The 21,792-nt window shown below is 42.0% G+C and overlaps 1 protein-coding gene across 35 annotated transcripts in view; it reads left to right on the top strand.

Moving 5' to 3' along the window:
- Positions 1 to 21,792, top strand: part of HUWE1 (HECT, UBA and WWE domain containing E3 ubiquitin protein ligase 1) — a 157,474-nt gene that overhangs the window by 118,083 nt on the left and 17,599 nt on the right. For 32 of the 35 annotated variants that reach the window (XM_055563870.1, XM_055563864.1, XM_055563867.1 and 29 more), the window contains 18 exons: positions 1,125 to 1,270; positions 1,687 to 1,753; positions 3,733 to 3,947; positions 6,986 to 7,197; positions 7,651 to 7,833; positions 10,628 to 10,800; positions 11,153 to 11,301; positions 12,056 to 12,131; positions 12,957 to 13,055; positions 13,644 to 13,777; positions 13,964 to 14,132; positions 15,431 to 15,659; positions 16,524 to 16,702; positions 16,965 to 17,054; positions 17,216 to 17,370; positions 18,469 to 18,514; positions 19,994 to 20,281; positions 21,412 to 21,667. In XM_055563870.1, the coding sequence (XP_055419845.1) occupies positions 1,125 to 1,270; positions 1,687 to 1,753; positions 3,733 to 3,947; positions 6,986 to 7,197; positions 7,651 to 7,833; positions 10,628 to 10,800; positions 11,153 to 11,301; positions 12,056 to 12,131; positions 12,957 to 13,055; positions 13,644 to 13,777; positions 13,964 to 14,132; positions 15,431 to 15,659; positions 16,524 to 16,702; positions 16,965 to 17,054; positions 17,216 to 17,370; positions 18,469 to 18,514; positions 19,994 to 20,281; positions 21,412 to 21,667 (2,866 nt within the window). The remainder of the gene's footprint in view (positions 1 to 1,124; positions 1,271 to 1,686; positions 1,754 to 3,732; positions 3,948 to 6,985; positions 7,198 to 7,650; positions 7,834 to 10,627; positions 10,801 to 11,152; positions 11,302 to 12,055; positions 12,132 to 12,956; positions 13,056 to 13,643; positions 13,778 to 13,963; positions 14,133 to 15,430; positions 15,660 to 16,523; positions 16,703 to 16,964; positions 17,055 to 17,215; positions 17,371 to 18,468; positions 18,515 to 19,993; positions 20,282 to 21,411; positions 21,668 to 21,792) is intronic. The other 3 variants (XM_055563871.1, XM_055563872.1, XM_055563877.1) reach the window with 3 other exon arrangements.

The following is a 21,792-nucleotide window of genomic DNA, read 5'->3' as shown; positions in this document are numbered from 1 at the left end:
GGAAATCAACCCTGAATATTCATTGGCAGGACTGATGCTGAAGCTGAAGCTCCAGTACTTCAGCAAAATCTGATGTGAAGAGCTGACTCATTGAAAAAGACCCTGATTCTGGGAAAGATTGAGGGCAGGAGGAAAAGGGGGCGACAGAGGATGAGATGGTTGGATGGCATCATCAACTTAATGGGACATGAATTTGAGCAAACTGGAAGATAGTGAAAGACAGGGAAGCCTGACGTGCTGCAGTCCATGGGGTTGCAGAGTTGGGTACGACTGATGTTTGAACAAGAACAAAAATGAATGATAAGAATAAGGAGATTGCCCAAATCTTTTATATAAGACTGCATCCCATACAGGTACGAGTGAACAAAGATTTAAAAGGAGATAATAGCATCTTATGAGCATGTTGAAAATAAAATGCCAAGTCATCTCTAATGTTTTCATTCTCATAAACAAAACATCTTTGTTGCCCAATATTACAAGGTGTGGCTAGGCTTCCTGACCTTTGAAACCACCATCCCTATCTTTTGTCCTGAGTTAAGGTGCTGCTTTTAAGTACTGGGAAAGTGAAAAATGAATTCCTTGGAACCTAAGGTTCTATTCCAGTCAGATACTTCTGGATTTTATTCATGACATACTTATTTGATAGGTCCCACAGAATTGCCAAAAGTTAATGAGTAGTGCATTTAGCAAGTCAAGAAAATCTGAGTCTTTACTTCAGTGCTTTTCATTTATACAGTACTCTGATCTTTATAAAGCTTCTTGCTTTTCCCACAATTGGAAAACCTTTACCCACCTCCTGAACTCTCCTCCCCCCTAAAAACTAATAATCTAGCTATTTATAGTATCCATTTATTGACTTCCCACTGTACTAGGCAAAGTGTCAGGTATGTTCATTTAAGCTTAGCAGTGACAGCTAAGGACAGTGAGGAGACTAAATTGCCTACGATCACAAAACTATTGATAGAATGAGGCTTTCAATCTTGCTCTCTGTATATTTCTCGATCAAAGCCTAGCAATATTACTATGTAGACAGTTGTAGCAACTTGGAGGAAAATGACCAACCTTCCAGATGGGCATTAACATTGCACAGTCTAAAAAGTTTTGTTTTGTTTTTGTCTTTCTAGCAGACAAATCTGATCCTAAACCAGGGGGTATGACTCAAGAGGTTGGCCAGCTCCTGCAAGACATGGGTGATGACGTATACCAGCAGTACCGGTCACTTACCCGTCAGAGCAGTGACTTTGATACACAGACAGGATTTTCCATTAATGTAAGTCAGTTCCAATCTTCAATTTTCCTTCTCTTTTTGGTACCTATTACAGGATAAAGGGTTTATGCCAAGAATATTTCAAAGGTGTTAATTTTGATGTATCTATAAATTATCCATTTTCTAAAAATGAAGATTGGGTTGTCCCTGGGATTTTCTTTTTTCTCCTTGGATTAGAAATGTTTCTTTAATTCATTTTTCATTCTCATCTTCCTCTGTTCTCTTTTCTGCCAGTCTTCTAGTGGCTGTTTATAATGATACCTTCCCACAGGTTATAGTATATAGATGGGAAATGTGGTTAAAAGATAGACAAAGAGAGTCAATAACATTTACAACCAGTACCCTGAAAAGGAGTCCTGCCACCTGGGGACAGTTGTCTTTGAAATTAATAATGGCTCAGGAGTTTTCTTCTTCCATAGAGTCAGGTCTTTGCTGCAGATGGTTCCTCCACTGAGACTTCCGCATCTGGGGTATCCCAAGGAGAAGGTAATGGGTTCACTTTTCTCTTTTGCTCTTATTCCTTGAGAGGACAACTTGAAGAAACTGGGTGTCCTGGACAGGCAGTAGAGGAATACAGGCATAATTGTCATGTTTACTTGCCTAAGTGAACTTTCTCGGGGGTGAGATCAGCATTCTGTAAACAAAAGGTCCATCCCAGTTAACTGAGACCAGATTAAGTCTTTATACTCTTTAGGAATGCAGGAATACATGCAGATCTCCTTAGAGCCAGCAACTCAGGACTGTAGGCCTCATTTCTTACCATTGCTACCAGCTCCAGAAATTACAGTGCTTTCTATAGGGTCTTTAGAAGACTGCCATTTGAATGCCCCAGTGAGAGCTGGTGCTATAGGCACAACAGTGTTATTAAGGAGCATCCATTAATGACCAGAGCCAGGTAAATCAAAGGCCCTGGGCCCAAAGGGCTCAGGCCAGTTTTCTGTATCAAGGTTTCACCCATGCCTGTTTTCTTATTGAGCTCTATTCCATTTTATAGTATGGCATCCTGACCCTGTACCCACCCCTCATTATATGGTAAAATTAATGGAACTGACCATAAAAAAGAATGAAATTTTGCCATTTGCAGCAACATGGATGGAATTGGAGGGCCTTATGCTAAGTTAAATAAGATAAATACAAATATTGTATGACATTACTTTTACATGGAATCTAAAAAATAAAACCAGTGAATATAACAAAAGAAGCATACTAACATACAGAGAGCAGACTAGTGATTACCAGTGGGGAGAATTAGGCGGGGGCAGTATAGGGGTAGGGGATTAAGAAATTCAAACTATTGGGTATAAACTAAACTATGAGGATATATTAGGGAATATAACCAATATTTTATAATAACTATAAATTAAGAATAGCCATTAAAAATTGTGAATCACTGTATTATACACCTGTAACTGATACAATTTTGTGCTGCACTGCAATTCAAAAGGAAATACAATGAATAAATAAAGCCAATGGAATTGTAACTTAACCCAGTAGTGGTTGCTATGGTAACATCTTTTAGTTCTCTTCTTGAAACCTCTGCATATATTTCTTTTGGTAGCTTCCACTAAGACTAATTATAGAACCTTGGTGCCAGTGACACTCTTCTAGCTATAACATTTGCATGGTGGGTTCTTGCTTTCTAGCAGTTTCAACAGAGCCCATTGGCTACTTGCCAAGAATTAGAAATGTCCTGTGGATGAGACAGTTCAAGAGCTGCTGCTTCTTGACAGGAAAGAGCTTTGAAATCTAAGTTAAGATGTTGTCCTTAATACCAGACTAGTCCATGGAGATAAGTTTAAAAGGCTAATAATAAAATATTGGTTAGTTCATTTTGTTGGACTTAATGCTCATATGTAGTATATAGTATGGATGATGGTACTATCATTCAAGGGAAACATCACTGCCCACTGTGTGACAGACTGTGTTTTTGTTTAGTCGCTCAGTCATGTCTGACTCTTTGCAACCCCATGGATTATCTCCCACCAGGCTTCTCTTCCCATGGGATTCTCCAGGCAAGAATACTAGAGTGGGTTGCCATTTCCTTCTCCAGGGGCTCTTCCTGACCGGGGGATCAAACCCATGCTTCCTGCATCGGCAGGTGGATTCTTTACCACTGATCCACCAGGGAAGCTGTGTTGGACTATATACTAATAGCTACACTATTCATTTTGGTGTAATCAGATTCGTTCCCTGCACTTAAAGAATTTTGTCTAGTGAGGGTAACATGCACTGTTGTATTTCTGGAACATTATAAGAGGAAGGAAATGGCAGAAGATGTGTGAACATACTGTATCCACAGATTACATCTGAAACCTGACCATCTTAGTTATCTGTCCTTCTACTGCAGTAGGAGGAGGGTGTTCAATTTGCACTAGTAGCCTGAAGTGATATCCTTTCCCCCGAAGACTTGATTTTGCCAATATTCCTGTGTGGAATTGAACCAGTGTTTGGCTCTTTTTCAACAGTGTCAACTCCGGAGGAGTCTCGGGATGGGAAGAAAGATAAAGAAGGGGACCGGGCCTCTGAGGAAGGCAAGCAGAAAGGCAAGGGCAGCAAACCTTTAATGCCCACCTCCACTATTCTTCGGCTTCTGGCAGAGTTGGTGAGATCCTATGTTGGTATTGCTACCCTGATTGCCAACTACAGCTACACTGTGGGCCAGTCTGAGCTGATCAAAGAGGTAATATTTCTAATTTTTGCTTAATATTTGATACTTGCATCATTTGGATACCTGCTATGTCTTGGATACTTTGCTAGGAACCCATGCATGCTAGCCCAATGGTGAGAGGCAGAGGCCTCTTAAGACACGTTAATGAGCTCACCTTTTTTTCCCATGATTTGGAGCCATCAGGCTCACTTGCCAAGGAATGAGCTGATTACAGTTTATTACTTGTTTTGTAGAAAATCACTTGGTCTGCATTAGTAGAGACTGCAAAAGGCAAGGTTGTAGTCAGACCAGTCAGGACTGCTAATAGAGTCATCTAGGGTAATATAGGATCTTGATGAAGTTAGAGGGGGAAATGAATGAGTTGAAGAGAGATTTTAACAGTAGAAATGGATGAGATTGGATTTGGAGGGTAAAGGTGAAATCAAGAACTCAAGAGATGTTTCTTGTTTTATGTTTTTTTATCTTTCATTAGAAGAGGAAATGGTTCAAAGAGAAAATGTGGAATATGAGAGGTATCTGTGGGTCACCTACGTAAAGGTATCTAGGAGACAGGAGAATAAATGAAATACACAATATTGGTGTTTATCTTCCAGATGTATTCACACCTGAGCAAAGACACCTGATGTGGTAACAGTATTGGTAATAAATAGAATATAAAAGCCTAAATGTTCATCAGTAGAGCATGGGAAAGAATGAAGTCATATTTTATATGTCCTGATACAGAATTATCTTCAGGTTGTATTTTTCAAGTGAAAGGGCACTTTAAGAAACCATATCATGTTCCCATATATGTAAGAGGTGTGCCCAAGGAGGGTTTTTCACAAAGGAGACCTTATTTTGGCAGTCACATAGTTATTTTATGGTTAGTAAGCAGTAAAGGGTGTGAGTAGAACAAAGGCAATCATGTTGCAGACAAAGAATCTGTAAGTAGCTGCCATTTTTAAGCTATTTTTATCTTAATCCAAGCTTTAAAATACATACAAAAATACACAACTCCTAAGTGATTCACCAATTAATTTTTCTTGGATGACTACAACTCAAATAAAACATTAGAAACCCCACAAAAGCTACCCCATGCACATCTTTGCACATCTCCCCTTCTCCTTTGAACTTCCATAAACTCACCATTATTTTACATTCATAAATTGACTTTGTAGTTTATATAAGTGGAATCTTATAGTATGTCCTCCTATATCTGGCTTCTGTTGCTTAACATGTTTGCAAGATTCATCTTTATGTGTAGTTGTAGTTTATTTTCATTGCTGTATAGAATTTCATTATATGAATGTAACACAGTCTTCTTATCCATTTTAGCGCTTATAGACATTTGGCTAGTTTTCCTTTTAGAAGTATTAAAAAGTGGTATTGCTATAATCACTCTTATACATGTCCTGGTGAATGTAAGTTCATTGATTTTTGTGTGTGTGTTACATATATAAATTCATACATAAATTCATATATTTTCTGTTGGATGGTATATGCATAGGAGTGGAATTGCTGGTGGTCTGTTAAGCTTTAGCAACTAGTGTCAAGTTTTCCAGAGCAGTCATGTCAGTCTATATAATCACCAGCACAGCCTATAGGTGTTTGGATTATTTCACCTCCTTGCCAGTACTTGGTATTCCTGTTTTTCATTTTAACTATTCTAATAGGTTCATACTGGTATTGTATTGTGGTTAAAATTTCCTGTCTTTCTTGGCTATATTCTCTTTTGTGAAGTGTCCAAGTCTTATTCTTACTTCTTCTAAATTCTTTATATATTCTGGATATAAGTCCTTTATGGAGTGTGTATTAAATATACATTAGACATCTATTTCAAAGCTTATGCCAGTTGTAGTTATAATAATAACATACTTGTGGAATAAGACATTTAATTGCTAATTTGTGCAATTTAATATGTGTCAAGTGACCTACTTCTGGGTGCTGGATACTCATAGGTGCTTTACAGATACTATTGATAATCCTCCCCTCAGCACTGCAAGGTTGTTAGTATTGCTGTCCTTAAGAGAAAAAAGAGAAGACTCAGAGGGGTCAATAACTTGCTCAAGACCACACTGCAGAGTAGCAGGACTAGGATTAGAGCCCAGATCTGTGGTTTCAAATCCATATTCCTTCCACTCAGTCATGAATACGTGATTCCACTCAGGAATTGTCACCCAAATTGCAAGGCTTTTATTCCAGTTTTTACTGATAATGTTACACTTTTATTCACAATATTGTTTTAACTTTGTGTTTTATTCACTACTGGGGATTTTTTTTATCTCTAGTAGTTCTGTCTTAACCAGGGTCACCCTATCTTAATTTCACAGTGCCTAGAATTCTTCAATGCATTTTTTAAATTGAGGTAAAATACACATAAAACTAAGCATTTTAAAGTATACAGTTTTGGGATTTAGTGCATTCAGTGTTGTGTAACCATCATTTGTATCTAGTTCCAAAATTGCCAGTATGTTTTGATCCAAAATCTACTTGAATGACAACAGAGCTAAGTTTCTAAGATACAGAATTATCAAGTCAGAAATCATTTTTAGAGGTTGAGGAGTCTGACTTAATTTTCTCCCCTATTATTGGGCCTTTTTTTGCTATTTTAGGTAATCCTGCATTAAATATTTCTGCATATCCATATCTGTGACTGTGCTGTGTGTTTCTCATCCCCTGCCAATTTCTAGCTCAGGGTCCTGGGCACATTATAGGTTTCAGTACTACTATAATTTATTAGAAACTGTGGAGTAATTGTAGCATTGAGTTAGGAATCAAGGCTTGAATCATCACCACTGACTTAAGTTCTTTGTGCAAGCCATGTTTCTTTGGGCCTCAGATTGATGAAGATATGTAAACTTCTGAGAAATGAACGGAATTTGGAAGCATAAAACCTATATTTGTTACTCACTTAGCTTGCACCTTTAAGGCTTGTTTTTTCCATCTATAAAGTGGGCCTGATAATCATTAACTGAGTGAGGATCAGTTCTGTGTGCATGCATCTTGTTGATGTGCAAACAGTATGGCATAATTATGCTTATGAATAAATGCCATGGTTAATGACTTTTCAGGACTGCAGTGTGCTAGCTTTTGTCTTGGACCACCTCCTCCCGCATACCCAGAATGCAGAAGACAAGGACACACCTGCGCTGGCCCGCCTGTTCCTCGCAAGCCTGGCTGCCTCAGGGAGTGGCACAGATGCCCAGGTGGCCCTTGTGAATGAAGTAAAAGCAGCCCTGGGAAGGGCACTGGCTATGGCTGAGAGTACAGAGAAACATGCCAGGTAAAATCCATGCCTGACTTAGTGCTGATAATCAATAGCACCCCCAACTCCATTCTTGGCCCATGGAATTCCTTGCATTTGAACAAGAGTTCTGGTCATACTGGCACTGTACATTATCTGGTTCTCAGATAGTTCTAGTGCTTCAAAATACCCAAAGGACTAATGATAGTTGGAGAAAGTAGGTAAATGACTTAGAGGGAAAAAAAGGGATGTTTCCTTATATTACTAGGGTCTTCAAGCAAAAAGTGGAGGAGGTTATTCAACTTTACTTTTTTAAATTATGTTTGAAGAAAATGAAGAATGCCTCCACCCAGGGAGTGAGTTCTTACCTCATTAGATGTTACTTCCAGACGGAAACACAAAGGGAAGAGGGTTATCTGAAGCAAGTTAGTGAAGACTTGGCCTAAGAATGGGCTGTGTTCACATGAAAGAGATGTCAAACTTCTCTCCCAGACTTCAGGCAGTGATGTGTATCATCAGTACTATCATGGAGTCCTGCCCCTCCACCTCCAGTTTCTACAGCAGTGCAACAGCCAAGACCCAACACAATGGCATGAACAACATCATTCGACTCTTCCTGAAGAAGGGACTGGTTAATGACCTGGCCAGAGTGCCTCACAGCCTGGACCTGTCCAGGTAAAATTATTCCTGAGCTCCAGCCCCAGACTTTTGCTCTCTCTTTAATCATGCTGCATACTTCTCCATTTGCCTAGTGTTTCATGTATCCTTGTCAGATAAGTAGTTAGCCAGTATGATAGGGAAAGTTTGGGTGTAGGTGGAAACCTGAGTTCTCGGTATTGCTTTTAATTTTAAGCAAGGCACTTTCCTGGGGCGGGGCAGGGGTGCCTTCATTCTCTCATCTGCTGCAAACTCAAGAGTTAGACTGGATCAGTAATGTTTTTTCCAAGCTGCTCCCCCTCTTAATTATTAATTATGGACCTTGTATTACATCTGGTTATATCCTGAGTCTCTGTTATACTAACATGGTTCCTTAATATTTTTTTTTAATTTTCATTTATTGCTGTTGTTCATGAACTAATTTGTTGAAGTGACCAGACCGGCAGAATATTTTTCCTAGGTTTGGTTCACTTGGTTATATGCATTATTGTTTAACTTGTTCCCTGTATTCCTGTTTGCTATAAATTTGGAGGTAGAGACTTAGTGAAGCAATTTAAACACTATTGGCTAGGTTATATCATAGATGGTGTACATCTCATATTGTATCAGGGGGAGATGCATCTCTTTGAACTGCCATTTAATCATGGTAAGATTGACCACTAGGCTAGAGTGATAATCATATTATATTTTTCTCCTTCTTAGTAGAAAAGAAACTGTGTTGTTACTTTGGCACTGTACAAATGTCTAGTTCCCTATTAACCATGTTCCTAGTGAATGGTCTAAACACCAGTTGATGATCCTTGCCTGCATCTTTTTCTTAGAGGGTTATCAGTGACACCTTTCTAATTTCCATCATTCCTTCTGTTATTAGCTGCTATCTTTCTGTGACTATAGCTCCAGTTCAAGAGGGAAAGTTGGTTACCCTATAATACAGTTCCTACTAAAAAGAGAAGGTTAAAAACTTATTTTTTCCCTTCAGTCACCAATCTTGAGAGTAAGTCAAAATGGAGTAACCAAAAATGGGTTAAACTCCACCTCAAATATAAGCTCTGGCTTTCTATTTTCTAAGTAGTAGTATGGACTCATGAATTTTCCTTGATTTTTAAAATCTGATTGAATTATTTAGATCACTACAGTTATCCTTTGCATGCTCATCCTTCATGCTCTTTTTAGTTACATCTTTGAGCTTGTGGGACCTTTTCAAGCTGGCTTCTCTATCCTTTTGATAAAACCTCATCAACTCTTTTAAATATTTAAAACTATGAACTCAAAGTAGTATAATGAGCACTGTATGCCTCACCTAGATTAACCAGTGGTTAGCATTCTGAACTGTCTGCTTTATTCCTCCCTCCCCTCCTCTCCATGAGCTAAATCGTTTAAAGTTTTTTATAAGCATGACACTTAACCTGAATACTTGAGCGTGTGTCTCCTAAGAACAAAGATTCCCTTACATAGCTAAAATACCATCATTACCTCTAAGAAATTTACCATTAATATAATGATACTATATACTTCATACTAATATATACCCAGTTATTTCAAGAATGTCTTTCTCTTTATAGCCTAGGGGAGAGTGTGTTGATCAAGGAACCAGTGAGCATCACTCATTGCATTTGATTGTCATGTATCTCTTATTTTTTGTGACATTTGACTGTTTTTAAGAGTCCAGAATGTCAGATGTCTTATAGAACATCCCATAATCTAGATTTGCCTAATTGTTTATTCATGGTTAGATTCAGGGTAAACTTTTTTGGCAAGAATACTACATAGGTGGTGTTTGCGTTTCTCAGTGCTTCACATCAGGAGACGCACAATGCCAATTTGTCCCATTGTTGGGTGATGCTAAGTTTGATCACATAGTTAATGGTTAGAGTTCCCCTTTGTAATAACAAGGCTTCCTTGGTGGCTCAGATGGTAAAGAATCTGCCTGAAATGCAGGAGACCTGGTTTCAATCCCTGGGTCAGAAAGATCCCCTAGAAAAGGGAATGGCTATCCATTCCAGTTCTTGTCTGGAGAATTCCATGGACCGAGAAGCCTAGTGGGGTATATATACTCCATGGGGTCTCAAAGAGTTGGACACAACTGAGCGACTAACATACTTTAAATTAACAGGTCATCTGTGAGGTGATGGCTTTGAGTTCATGTAAATATCCTATGCCCTGAAGATTTTTTTAATTCAGTAGTTTTAGCATTCATTCGGAGAAGGCAATGGCACCCCACTCCAGTACTCTTGCCTGGAAAATCCCATGGATGGAAGAGCCTGGTAGGCTGCAGTCCATGGGGTTGCTGAGGGTCAGACACGACTGAGTGACTTCACTTTCACTTTTCACTTTCATGCATTGGAGAAGGAAATGGCAACCCACTCCAGTGTTCTTGCCTGGAGAATCCCAGGGACAGGGGAGCCTGGTGGGCTGCTATCTGTGGGGTTGCACAGAGTCGGACACGATGGACGCGACTTAGCAGCAGCAGCATTCATTAGTGATCTTTGCCTAGATCATTTAACATTGTTGGTTGCAAAGTGACAGTTTCCTGATTTTCTTGTTCCTGTTTATTAGGTAGCATTCTTATAGTGTATAATCCATTACCATCTTTATTTTTGTTTGATGCTCAGATTTGGCCTGTGGTAATGACCCCATTAATTTTTTAAAGCCTACTTGATTTTGAAGGCCATTTGGCACAACAAATTGTCTCAGGCTCACCTTGAACTTTCCATGCTCCATTCCTGGAATCAGTTGTTACTCTGATGAGCCTCCATTCCTTTTAGTGTGGATTTCTGTGCTCAGTTCATCTCTGTATCTTCCTTTATCTCAGTCCCAACATGGCCAACACTGTCAATGCTGCTCTGAAGCCTTTGGAAACACTTTCCCGGATTGTGAACCAGCCCAGTAGCCTTTTTGGCAGTAAGAGTGCTTCTAGCAAGAGCAAGTCTGAGCAGGATGCCCAAGGAGCTGCTCAGGACTCTAATAGCAACCAACAGGACCCAGGTAGGGAATCAGAGCCAATGGACTGGAGAGCTGGCCGGGTGGTCATAGTTATTTTATGGGCATGACATCACAGCTGTTCTGGCTTGGTATTGTTTCCCTGGGAACTTGCTGGCCTTCCACAGATCTGTCATAGTAGTGTGGGAATCTGCCCCACAAAGAATTCCTTAAAATTGCAGCCTTGTTTGGCTATCCTCACACGTAGCCTTGTCTTTTCCTTTGTCACCCATTCATTTATTCTCTGAGAACTCGTAAATTTGCCCAGGGAAGGGACTTTATTGTTTTCATGCTTTCCTCATGGTGCCCCGCACATAGGCACTCTTTGATTATTTTGCTGGTTGGTTGACTGTTTCAGGCGAGCCTGGGGAAACAGAAGTGCAGGAGGAGGATCATGATGTCACTCAGACAGAGGTGGCAGATGGGGATATCATGGATGGGGAGGCTGAAACCGACTCAGTGGTGATTGCTGGGCAGCCTGAGGTGCTCAGTTCACAAGAGATGCAGGTAGGGAGGCAGATCACCCAGCATATACCCCTATTGTGACGTTGAACCAAACCCCCAACTGGTGTGGGTGGGTGAGGACTTTAGACCCTTGCCATTAGCTGTCTGTTTTCCAGAGGAGCACAGATAATATCCTTCGTAGATGCTCAGTAAATGTGTTTGAATCGTATTAAATGAGGGGTGGGTACAGGGCCAGGATGCCATATTATGAAATGGAATTGATCTCAGTAAGAAAACAGGCACAGATGAAATGTTGACACAGAAAGCTTGCCTGAGCCCTTTGGGCCCAGGATCTTTGATTTACCTGGCTCTGGTCATTAATGGATGCTCCTTAATAACACTGTTGTGCCTATAGCACCAGCTCTCACTGGAGCATTCAAATGGCAGTCTTCTAAAGACCCTATAGAAAGCATTGTAATTTCTGGAGCTGGTAGCAGTGGCAAGAAATGAGGCCTACAGTCCTGAGCTGCTGGCTCTAAGGAGATCTGCATGTATTCCTGCATTCCTAAAGAGTATAAAGACTTAATCTGGTCTCAGATAACTGGGATGGACCCATTTGAAAGACAGTCTTGAGTGTGGATTGGCAGCACATGGTAGTTTCTGTGCTCTTAGCACCAAGTGTGTGGTGCTTATGTAACATCCTCTGTCATATATTATCCTAGAAATATATGCTCCCTTGCTGGCTTTTTTTAGGGTTTCAGCACTAGCACAATGATAGACTTGTGTGCATCCATATATATGTTCTATTTCTCTCCAGGTTGAGAATGAGCTGGAGGACCTGATAGATGAGTTGCTTGAGAGGGATGGCGGATCTGGGAACAGTACAATTATAGGTGAGAGCCCCAGAACTGAGTATAGCCTCTTCCTTTGCCTCAGTCTCTCTTGGGAGGACCCTTTTTCTCATCATCTGCTTGCTCAGCTCTGCCTAAGGGCTCATAGCCAGCCTAGATTGCTGCTTGTCTCGATGTTGACAGTCTTACAGATGAGAAATTCACAAGCCGTCTACAGACCTGTGGCTGGTCTGAAGTGTTGCCTGTGTAGGGGAGGTGGAGGGGGTGGCCATCAGTATAGATAATAGAGTAGGCACATCAAGAGTGTTTATTCATGGAGACTTAGAGGAGGCTATAGAGGCTGTAGGATGAGAAAGCGCTTTCCTTTCAGTTCTTCAGTGAATCCAGGGGCTTTCTGCCTCTCAGTCTCAGTAGTGTAAAAAGAGTGAGCATTCCCTAAGGATAGCCCTTTTTACAACTCAGGATAAATGACAAAGGTACTCTACTATCACCATGCTCCAATGGTATATGTTACTTGTTTTTATTTTGTTGATGAAGTAAATCAAATGATAAACTGAAGTAGACATGTATTAAATTTGGCAAGGCTTTTTCACACCCATTATCCTCTGTGGTTTCACAGTTAGTGGGATTGGCAGGGCAGATGTGATCATCCCATTTTACAGATGAGGAAACTGAGACTCAGATGGTAAAGTGACTGGCCAAGCTCACCTAGCTAGTCAACAGCAGTGAACCCAGGTCTTCTCCCTCATCCAAAAAAGAAAAAAAAGAATGGATATCTGCTGGGTGTACATAGCTACATTAGGTGCACCCAATCTGGAAAGGGAAGTCCTCTGTTGTTCAGTGAAGGCTCTGCTCTGTAACCTTCAGTGAGCAGAAGTGGAGAGGATGAATCACAAGAGGACGTGCTGATGGATGAAGCTCCTTCCAACCTCAGCCAAGCTTCCACCTTGCAGGCCAACCGAGAAGGTGAGAGTGCTGAGGCCAGAAAGGCCTCCCTTCTTGCCCTGCACGTCTGACAGACACTACACTAGGGTTTTCCTGGAGGCAGCTGCCCACATGTGCAAAATAAGGAAGCATCTGTCTGCATGCGCTGACCTACACCATCCACTTTTATCCTCATCCAGTTTTTCGAGTAACATGTTACTACTGCTTGCCCAAAAGTCTGTCACTTCTTACTTGGTTCACTTTCTTCTCACCCACCTGCTATCATCGCTCCAGATTCCCTTTTACCAATAGGATGCAGTCAGTAGCAAAGTAGGGCTGGAAAGGCAAGAGGGCACCAATAGACTTGGCCAAGTCCTAGACCATGGCTCCTCAAGCACCACCCTATAGCCAGCCTCCACATTCAGCCACGTGGCTCAGCATATTGATGCACTGATTGGCACTCTTAGGAAACCGGGGCTGGCTCACTAAGTCTGTAAATCACCCTAGATCTGGTTCTTCCTCTCCTAGAGTTAAATACCCCATCACCTTCCCACTCAATCTGCTGGCCTGCACAGTAGCCTGTTTTCTAGCTACTCAGTATAGTCCTCCAATGTGCTCCCTTTGTTTTAGATTCCATGAATATCCTGGACCCTGAGGATGAGGAGGAGCACACTCAGGAAGAGGACAGCAGTGGCAGTAACGAGGATGAGGATGATAGTCAGGATGAAGAGGAGGAGGAGGAGGAAGATGAGGAAGATGATCAGGTGAGGGGGGACTGTGTTTGGGTTGGTTCAGACAACCTCTTCCATGGGAACACAGAGCTGGAGAAAACCAACAGTCCGGGTTGCTAGCCTCAGCACCTCCCTCCCTCATGTGCAAATGTGGCCATGACACCAGACTTCAGAAATCCTTACCTCCAGCAATTCTCCATCTCCTATTTTCCCCTTAAGGAGGATGATGAAGGTGAAGAGGGAGATGAAGACGATGACGACGATGGCTCTGAAATGGAATTGGATGAGGATTATCCTGATATGAACGCTTCTCCCTTGGTCCGATTTGAGCGCTTTGACCGGGAGGATGATCTCATCATTGAGTTTGACAACATGTTCTCCAGTGCTAGTAAGATACAGGGGCTCAGCTGGGTTTTATCTCTTGATTCTTATGCCCTGAACCAGAGCAGCTCTCAATCTGATACAGAAAGCACTTCTTTTCTTAGCTGATTTCCTGGGGCAAGGGATATCTGAATCAATCTCTCTCAATAAGTGTATACCTAGAAGAAGAAATTATGAGAGGCTGCTTTTGTTCTCGCCACCTCAGTAAATGGCAGCCAGTTTAGAGCCTGAACAACTTGATGATTTGCTTGAGTTAACAAAAAAAAGAAAGACCAAGGCTGACTGCATCAGGCACTCATGTGCACACTACAGTGATAGGGCAATAACTAATCCTTACGTCTGTAACACTGGATCTTGAGAGTTTGGATGGACACCTTTGAGCTTGGCATAGGGGAGTAGATTTTGAACACATTCACTCTGTTCATCAAGGATGCATCTTTTCAGAGGAGAGAGTGAATCTCTTCCCTCCCTCCTCCCCCATCAACATCAAAGTTCCCTTTTAGCATCAAGTTCTTAAACTGTCTTGAGAAGGCAGGTCTTTACTCCCAAATCATAAGCACAATATAGCAGAAAACACTGAACTGTTCTGGTCTGTTGTCTTGGCCAAGTAGTCTCTTACCTCTTTGAGCCTCAGTTTGTCACCTGTAAATGAAAAATGTGGAAAAAATGGGGTGGATTACATAATTTTCAAGATACTTTCTATTCTGTGGTTTTCTTTGCATTTTTGTGATTTCCATCAGTCTTTCTTATAAGTTGAGCCTCTGTCCATTCAGCAAATTGAACAAATATGTGAGGAGTGCCTACTGTGTTCTAGGTACTAGGAATATAGCAATAAAAAAGAAAAGAGTCCTTTTCCCTCATAGAAGCTTATGGTCTATTAAGAATTATGAGTAAGCCGGCATTACATTGCAGTATGGTAAGAAAGCACAGAGTAAAGGCCCATCTGTAGAATCAGAAGTAATTTCTAGGCCAAGAACAACAAAACAGGTGAAAAGTGGGGAGAGGTGTTGTCAAGGCAGAGAGAACAGCATGTTTCTGAGGTTCCAACAAGCATCACTGTGGCTTAGTGTCAAGAATGGATTGGGATAAGGTACTACTTAGGAGACTGTTGCAGTATCTAGGTGAGAGATGGCAGCATAACTCATGGTAGTATCAGTGATCCTAGAAGAGGTGTGGGAATGAGGGAGAAAGGACAAAGCTCAGGTTTCCGTGTGAGGAAGTAAGGCCCAGGAGACATGGTTCTGCCTGAACAACCATGGAGAAATTTCTTTTTGGCACTGATCCCTTTGCATATTGTCCTTGCAGCAGACATCCCCCCATCCCCAGGAAATATCCCTACCACCCACCCACTGATGGTACGCCATGCAGATCACAGTTCCCTGACACTGGGCAGTGGCTCCTCTACAACACGTCTCACCCAGGGCATTGGGCGCAGTCAGAGGACCCTGAGACAGCTGACGGCCAACACAGGCCATACCATTCACGTTCACTACCCTGGGAATCGCCAGCCCAATCCTCCTCTTATACTCCAGAGGTGAGTTACAAGGAAGATTATTGGGCTCACTGAGCTTTAGCATTGTTTTGATCTGATAGGATAATGTTCTTGTGACAAAACAAATAATGTATTTGCCCTGTTGCTTTGTGGATTATATGTGTAGCCTTTGTGGAAATACCAAATTGTGTAACATATTCTTTTGCTTAAGTGTCCTGTGCATAGATTCAGCAGTCATTCAGCATCTCATATGATAAGCTTAAACTTAGGCTAAGATACGATCAGGAGAGGATCCCTGTCCTTGGGCTTAATTTCTCGCACTAGGGAGAAACAATTCTTAGAGATGAAAGGAAGAAGTATAGATGTCATAATGGTCAATGTACAATAGTAGTGGGTATACAAGAGAGATATTATACCCTAACCCATGCTGTGCCATACCGCTCTAAGTCGCTTCAGTCATGTCTGCTCTGTGCGACCCTATGGACTGTAGCCCACCAGGCTCCTCTGTCCATGGGATTCTGTAGGCAAGAACACTGGAGTGGGTTGCCATGCCCTCTTCCAGGGGATCTTCCTGACCCAGGGATTGAACCCACATCTCTTAAGTCTCCTGCATTGGCAGACAGGTTCCTTACCACTAGCGCCACCTGGGGAGCCCTACCCTAACACAGTGCCTGATATCAGTGATGCTCACTCTGTTCCAGGAACTATGGAGTAATATGCAATTTCAACCGAAAAAAAGTTGGCAGACTGATCGAGTAGTTAGAAAAGTAAGACTTACATGCAATATGATCAGGTCCATAATAATGTTATGCATTTCCTAGAGGATACAGAAAGGATCTCACAATAACAGGTTGCAGGGCCCCTATGGATATAGAGTGACCATGGCACCCCACCATCACCCTACAGGTTGCTTGGTCCCTCTGCTGCTGCTGACATCCTTCAGCTGAGCAGCAGCCTTCCCCTACAAAGCCGAGGCCGAGCCCGCCTCCTAGTGGGCAACGATGACGTCCACATCATCGCCCGGTCTGACGATGAACTACTGGATGACTTTTTCCATGATCAGAGCACAGCTACCAGCCAAGCAGGCAAGTTTATGTGGTGGAAAAAGGGTAACGTTTGTCTGGTTCTTTTTATGTGCTGAGGAAACACAGAATAGTATCCACCCTGCTTGGAGAAACCCCATTTTACAGGAACCAGAACCACTCGGTGATTTAGCCAAAGACATTAGTACCTGTGATGTGCCAAACCTTATGGTAGACATTGGGTCCTGTTAGGGAAATGCTGTAATCTTTGGATCAGTTGATGCATGACAAGGCTAAGGTCTCACTCTCCTTGGTTTCTCTACAGGGACCCTATCCAGTATCCCTACAGCCCTGACTCGCTGGACAGAGGAATGCAAAGTTCTTGATGCTGAGAGCATGCATGACTGTGTTTCAGGTGTGTAGCAGCTTGGTTATAAGGGCAGTAGTGAATCTTCAAGGGCTGAGAACACTGCATGGAAAATTGTTTCCCTCGTTTTCTGTGACCACAAGCTCTGCCTTTTGGCTTTCTCCCTACCTCCTCTGAGCAACCTCTCATCTTTTGCTTCTTTGGTCCAGTTGTTAAAGTGCCCATTGTCAATCATCTGGAATTCCTGAGGGATGAGGAGCTGGAAGAAAGGAGGGAGAAAAGGAGGAAACAACTAGCTGAGGAAGAAACAAAGATAACCGACAAAGGCAAAGAAGATAAGGAGAACAGGGATCAGAGTGCACAGGTGATTCCCATGAGCTGGGGGGATTCATCTTTGGCTATGTCTGCTTTAACTTTCCTGCAGTTTCAGCATACATGTGGCTGGCCCCAAGAGTCATTAAAGATTCTAAGACGTTCACATTGAACCTGAGAAATAATCCACTCCAAATTCACTGTACATGCATATGGCTTCTAGAGGAAAAACCAAAGCCAGAGCTCCTAACATAGCAGTTACACTGTATAGTCTCTACTTTCAGTGACTTACGGTTAGACAAGAAGAATGAATGACCTTGACTAAGCCCATGCTTTTAGTGTTTCAATTCCATTTCAGTGGATTGCCTTCACAAGTGTCAGGGAAACCGTATTGATAGGATTCCATCCCAACATTTGAACAAGTTGGGCTTAGGCTTCAAATCAGAAAATGTTTTATCTTGAGCCCCTTCACCACATGGCATTTTCTAGGGCTCAATAAATGAAATCTCTAACATGATTTTGGTTTTTCTGAAAATTTTGGAACCTTGAATAGTATAACTTTCAAATATATAAAGTAAATGCTGATAGAAATATAAGAAAATAGAAAAACTTGAGTGAAAGATTTTATTATACCTCACTCAACAGTCAGAATATCAGACTTAAAAGGATATTGAAATGTTCAATTATGGTAACAAACTTGATCTAACTGATACCTTTGTAGAGAACTTTGACCTTTTAATAAACAGTAGCATTGCTTCAAACACATTAAAAGGTTTGGGAAATAAGCAGGTATGGTGAATGATTGAAAAACCTGGAGTGTAAAGTAAGCCCAAAGAAGGAAACTATAGATAGATGAAATTCTTGCTGGTCTCAACGATGTGTGTTCAGATCATGTCCTGTGCCCAAGCCCAGCTCCAGTGTGGTTTTTACTATCCTTTCCTCTCATTGTTTAGTCAGCTCCCTGACAGTTTCCCCCTTATCCCCAAGCCATCTCAAACATGAGTTTATATTAGATAAATTGGAGGTCTGTTTTCATGCTAAAGTGCTTATCCTCCATCCAGGTCATATGTGGGAGATGGTGACTATCAGAGTTGGCCTCTATCTCATGTGCTTGCAAAATCCCACATTGGTCTGTCCCTTTTCTTTGCAGTGTGCTGCATCTAAGACAAATGACTCCACTGAACAGAACCTCTCAGGTAACTTTCCTTCCCATTTTTCCTTCTTGCTAATTATTGGTTGATTCTTTTTCCTGACCCAAGTAGCTGGCCCAAGTAGACTGAAGATGAACACTGGTGCTCTGTGGGATGAGGTAGTAGATTGTATAGTTTTAGGGTCATACCCCATCTTGGAGATAACTATACAGTCTACTGTCTTTCCCACGGTGGTGCACTTCCCCTTCCACGTACTCTGTTTACAGGTTCTCATTCTGATTATGCTGTACTGCATTCTGGCATGTGTAGTGAGGCTGTGTGTCCTGTCCCTTTTAGTGACCATTGTGGTATGGTGCTTCATGAGAACGCCTGACAGTGGTTCCTAAATGCGAGTCCTCAGTGGAAGTTAACAGAATAAGGGAGCTTTAATGACTTTTTCAGAAAGCTGAACTCGTTCAATTTAAAGAACTGTTATAAATTACAGAGATTATGTATTTCCTACTTCTTTGGTATCACAATATTTTTATTAAATGATATTAATGGATTTTTTTTCTTGGTTAAATTAAAAGTTGGTAACCCTGTGTTAGTCTCTTTTTATTTTTTCTTTTTATATAAATTTCATGGATCTGTGGAATCTAAAAGTCTAGGAATGTTGCCTTGGGCAGTCTGCTTTGTGGGAGGGTAGCTCTGTGGGCTAAATGGTATTACTACTAAATACTTTTGATTCCTCCTTCTAATGTGCCTAATGTAGCTATTTTGTGACTGTGATTCTAATAACTGGTCTATGTGGTATTATATGTCTCCCCTACCCCTATTTCCTCAGAACTTACTTCTGCTACCCTATACCTTCTGTCTCCTTCGGCACTTGAGTTGGGAAATGATTGTACTAAAGCCTACACAATATTTTTTAAACCAGTGAAAGAGGGTAGGAGTCCTGGTGCCCTGAATCTGGCAGAAGGTCATTGAAAGGGTCTGTCATCAGGTAAAATGGCCCTTTGCCTGCTGCTGTTGCTAGAGGACTCTGCTCATGCTGGGGTGAGGTAGTAAGTTGTATTGTTGTGGGGTAGGGATTTTAGGCCCCAATTTGAAGATAACTATACAACTTACTACTTTCCCTGGTGTGTAGCACATTCACATTTAGTCTTAACACTTGCTTCCATCAGAGTTGTAGATGCTACTTGGATAATTAGGACTGCAAGAAAAAGGAGGTGGAAGGGGACAGGTGATATGTATATGAGGCAAATATTATAAAGTGACTTGAACTCTCCCCCTCCACCCGGGGCACAGAAAGGATTTAATTTTTAGGGTCTGCAAAGACTCAGATCTTTGGTTCTTGGCACTAATGGCACTGTGCCTTAGCCCTCATCCCGAGATGCCAGACCAGCCAGGTGCTATTCCTGGGAGCAATTGGTGGTTGAGGGGAATGCTGCATCACTGTCATGCCACATGTGCTGATTTGAGTGGCTCCCCCTGTCCTTGACTGATTGCCCTTTAACAACCTTATTGTCATTCTTTCCGAGAAAGATGGGACTCCTATGCCTGACAGCTACCCAGCAACCCCATCTTCAACTGATGTAGCTACATCTGAGCCCAGGGAGACCCTTGTCACTCTGCAGCCCTCCCAACAGCAACCAACACTCCCAACCCCACCAGCCTTGGGAGAGATTCCTCAAGAGCTGCAGTCCCCAATTGGAGAAGGTGGGAGCTCTACACAGCTATTGATGCCTGTAGAGCCAGAGGAATTGGGTCCCACAAGGCCAAGTGGAGAAGCAGAAACAACTCAGATGGAGCTATCTCCAGCTCCCACTATAAGTAAGTAGAATTTCAGGGTTTGAGGGTAGGGGTAAAACATGAGGGAAGAATGGATATCTTTGTAGTTTCTCTTTACTCTCTTATTTTAGAGAATTTCTAAAGTAGAAGTTCAAGTCCTCATAATTAGGTCTCATAAGGGGGCGGCAGAGGATGGGATGGTTAGATAGCGTCACCAACTCAATGGACATGAGTTTGAGCAAACTCTGAGAGATAGTGAAGGACAGAGGAGCCTGGCACGCTGCAGTCCATGGGGTCTCAAAGAGTTGGATACTACTTAAAGACCAAACAAAAACAAATTGTACATTACCTTTTTAGCTAGAGCTAAGGTTTCTTCTCTGTGTCCTCAAGTGATTATATATACATCTGAGTGCCTTATTGACACCAACAGTTTGAGGTGATTGCTCTGTTCCTGGCTATCATGTGAGGATTAACTTCTTTAAAAAGAAGTAGAAGGTTGTTATCTCCATGAATAAACTGAAACTCAGAGTGAAACAATTAGCCCAAGGTCACTCAGTAAGTGGTTGAGCTGTGATTAAAATCCAGATCTGTGTAACTCTTAGCTTGCTTTTCTTCAGCGTTTCTAGGTCTGGCAAGCACGTGACCACACATATAACAAACAGCTCTCCCATCCTGGCCAACACCATTTATTTCATGGCACTATTTCCCACTGGTTTGAAATGGGGCCTCAAAATTCTTCTCAGCAATGTTCCAACAGGGTAAACAAACCTGTTGCTATCTATGCTCTTTACTGTACTGCATATGACTTACTCTGGAGAAACCTTTAGGTGTAGGGGTTTTTGCCTTTAAGGACCCTTGCTTGTTTAGATAAGCAGAACCAAAGTGCTTGTGCAAATGTTGCCTGTAGGGAATCTGAAAGTGACGAGATCCCTTATCTGGGATGCCTGAGAAGATGTTTCACAGGCATGCTTGGAATATCATAAATGTTCAACAAATGATAGAAAGTGTTTGAGCTAAGTTCTTTAAAGCAAATGAGATTGAGAGGGGAGCATCAGGCCAGCGTCTGAAGTGAAGTTAAAGAAGTAAGAAGTCTGATCTGGCTGCTTCTTAATTCAGCCCCCGCCCCGCCCCCCGAAGCAGAGATCTAACCTCTCCATGTGACTTCCTCCTAGCCTCTCTTTCCCCAGAGAGAGCTGAAGATTCTGATGCTCTGACAGCTGTCAGCAGTCAACTGGAAGGCTCTCCCATGGATACTAGCAGCCTGGCTTCCTGTACCCTGGAGGAGGCTGTGGGTGACGCCCCAGCAACTGGCAGTTCTGAGCAGCCCACAGCAGGCAGCTCCACTCCTGGGGATGCCCCACCAGTTGTGACAGAAGTACAAGGCAGGGGTGATGGGTCAGGGGAACCTACCCAGCCCCCTGAGGACAGGTAAGCACTGTGTGAGTGAGAGGAGGGAAGGATGTGTTGGCAGGTATTTCAAGCCACATTCATATTTAGTAACTAATGCCCATGCTTTGAACACTGGGGAAATCAACTTGGCTTCTATGAGAAAA

This window comes from Bubalus kerabau, chromosome X, assembly GCF_029407905.1.
Source record: "Bubalus kerabau isolate K-KA32 ecotype Philippines breed swamp buffalo chromosome X, PCC_UOA_SB_1v2, whole genome shotgun sequence".
NCBI classification, from domain to species: Eukaryota; Metazoa; Chordata; class Mammalia; order Artiodactyla; family Bovidae; genus Bubalus; species Bubalus kerabau.
The sequence above is the reverse complement of the archived record's forward strand: the minus strand, read 5'-3'. Positions and strand labels throughout refer to the sequence as shown.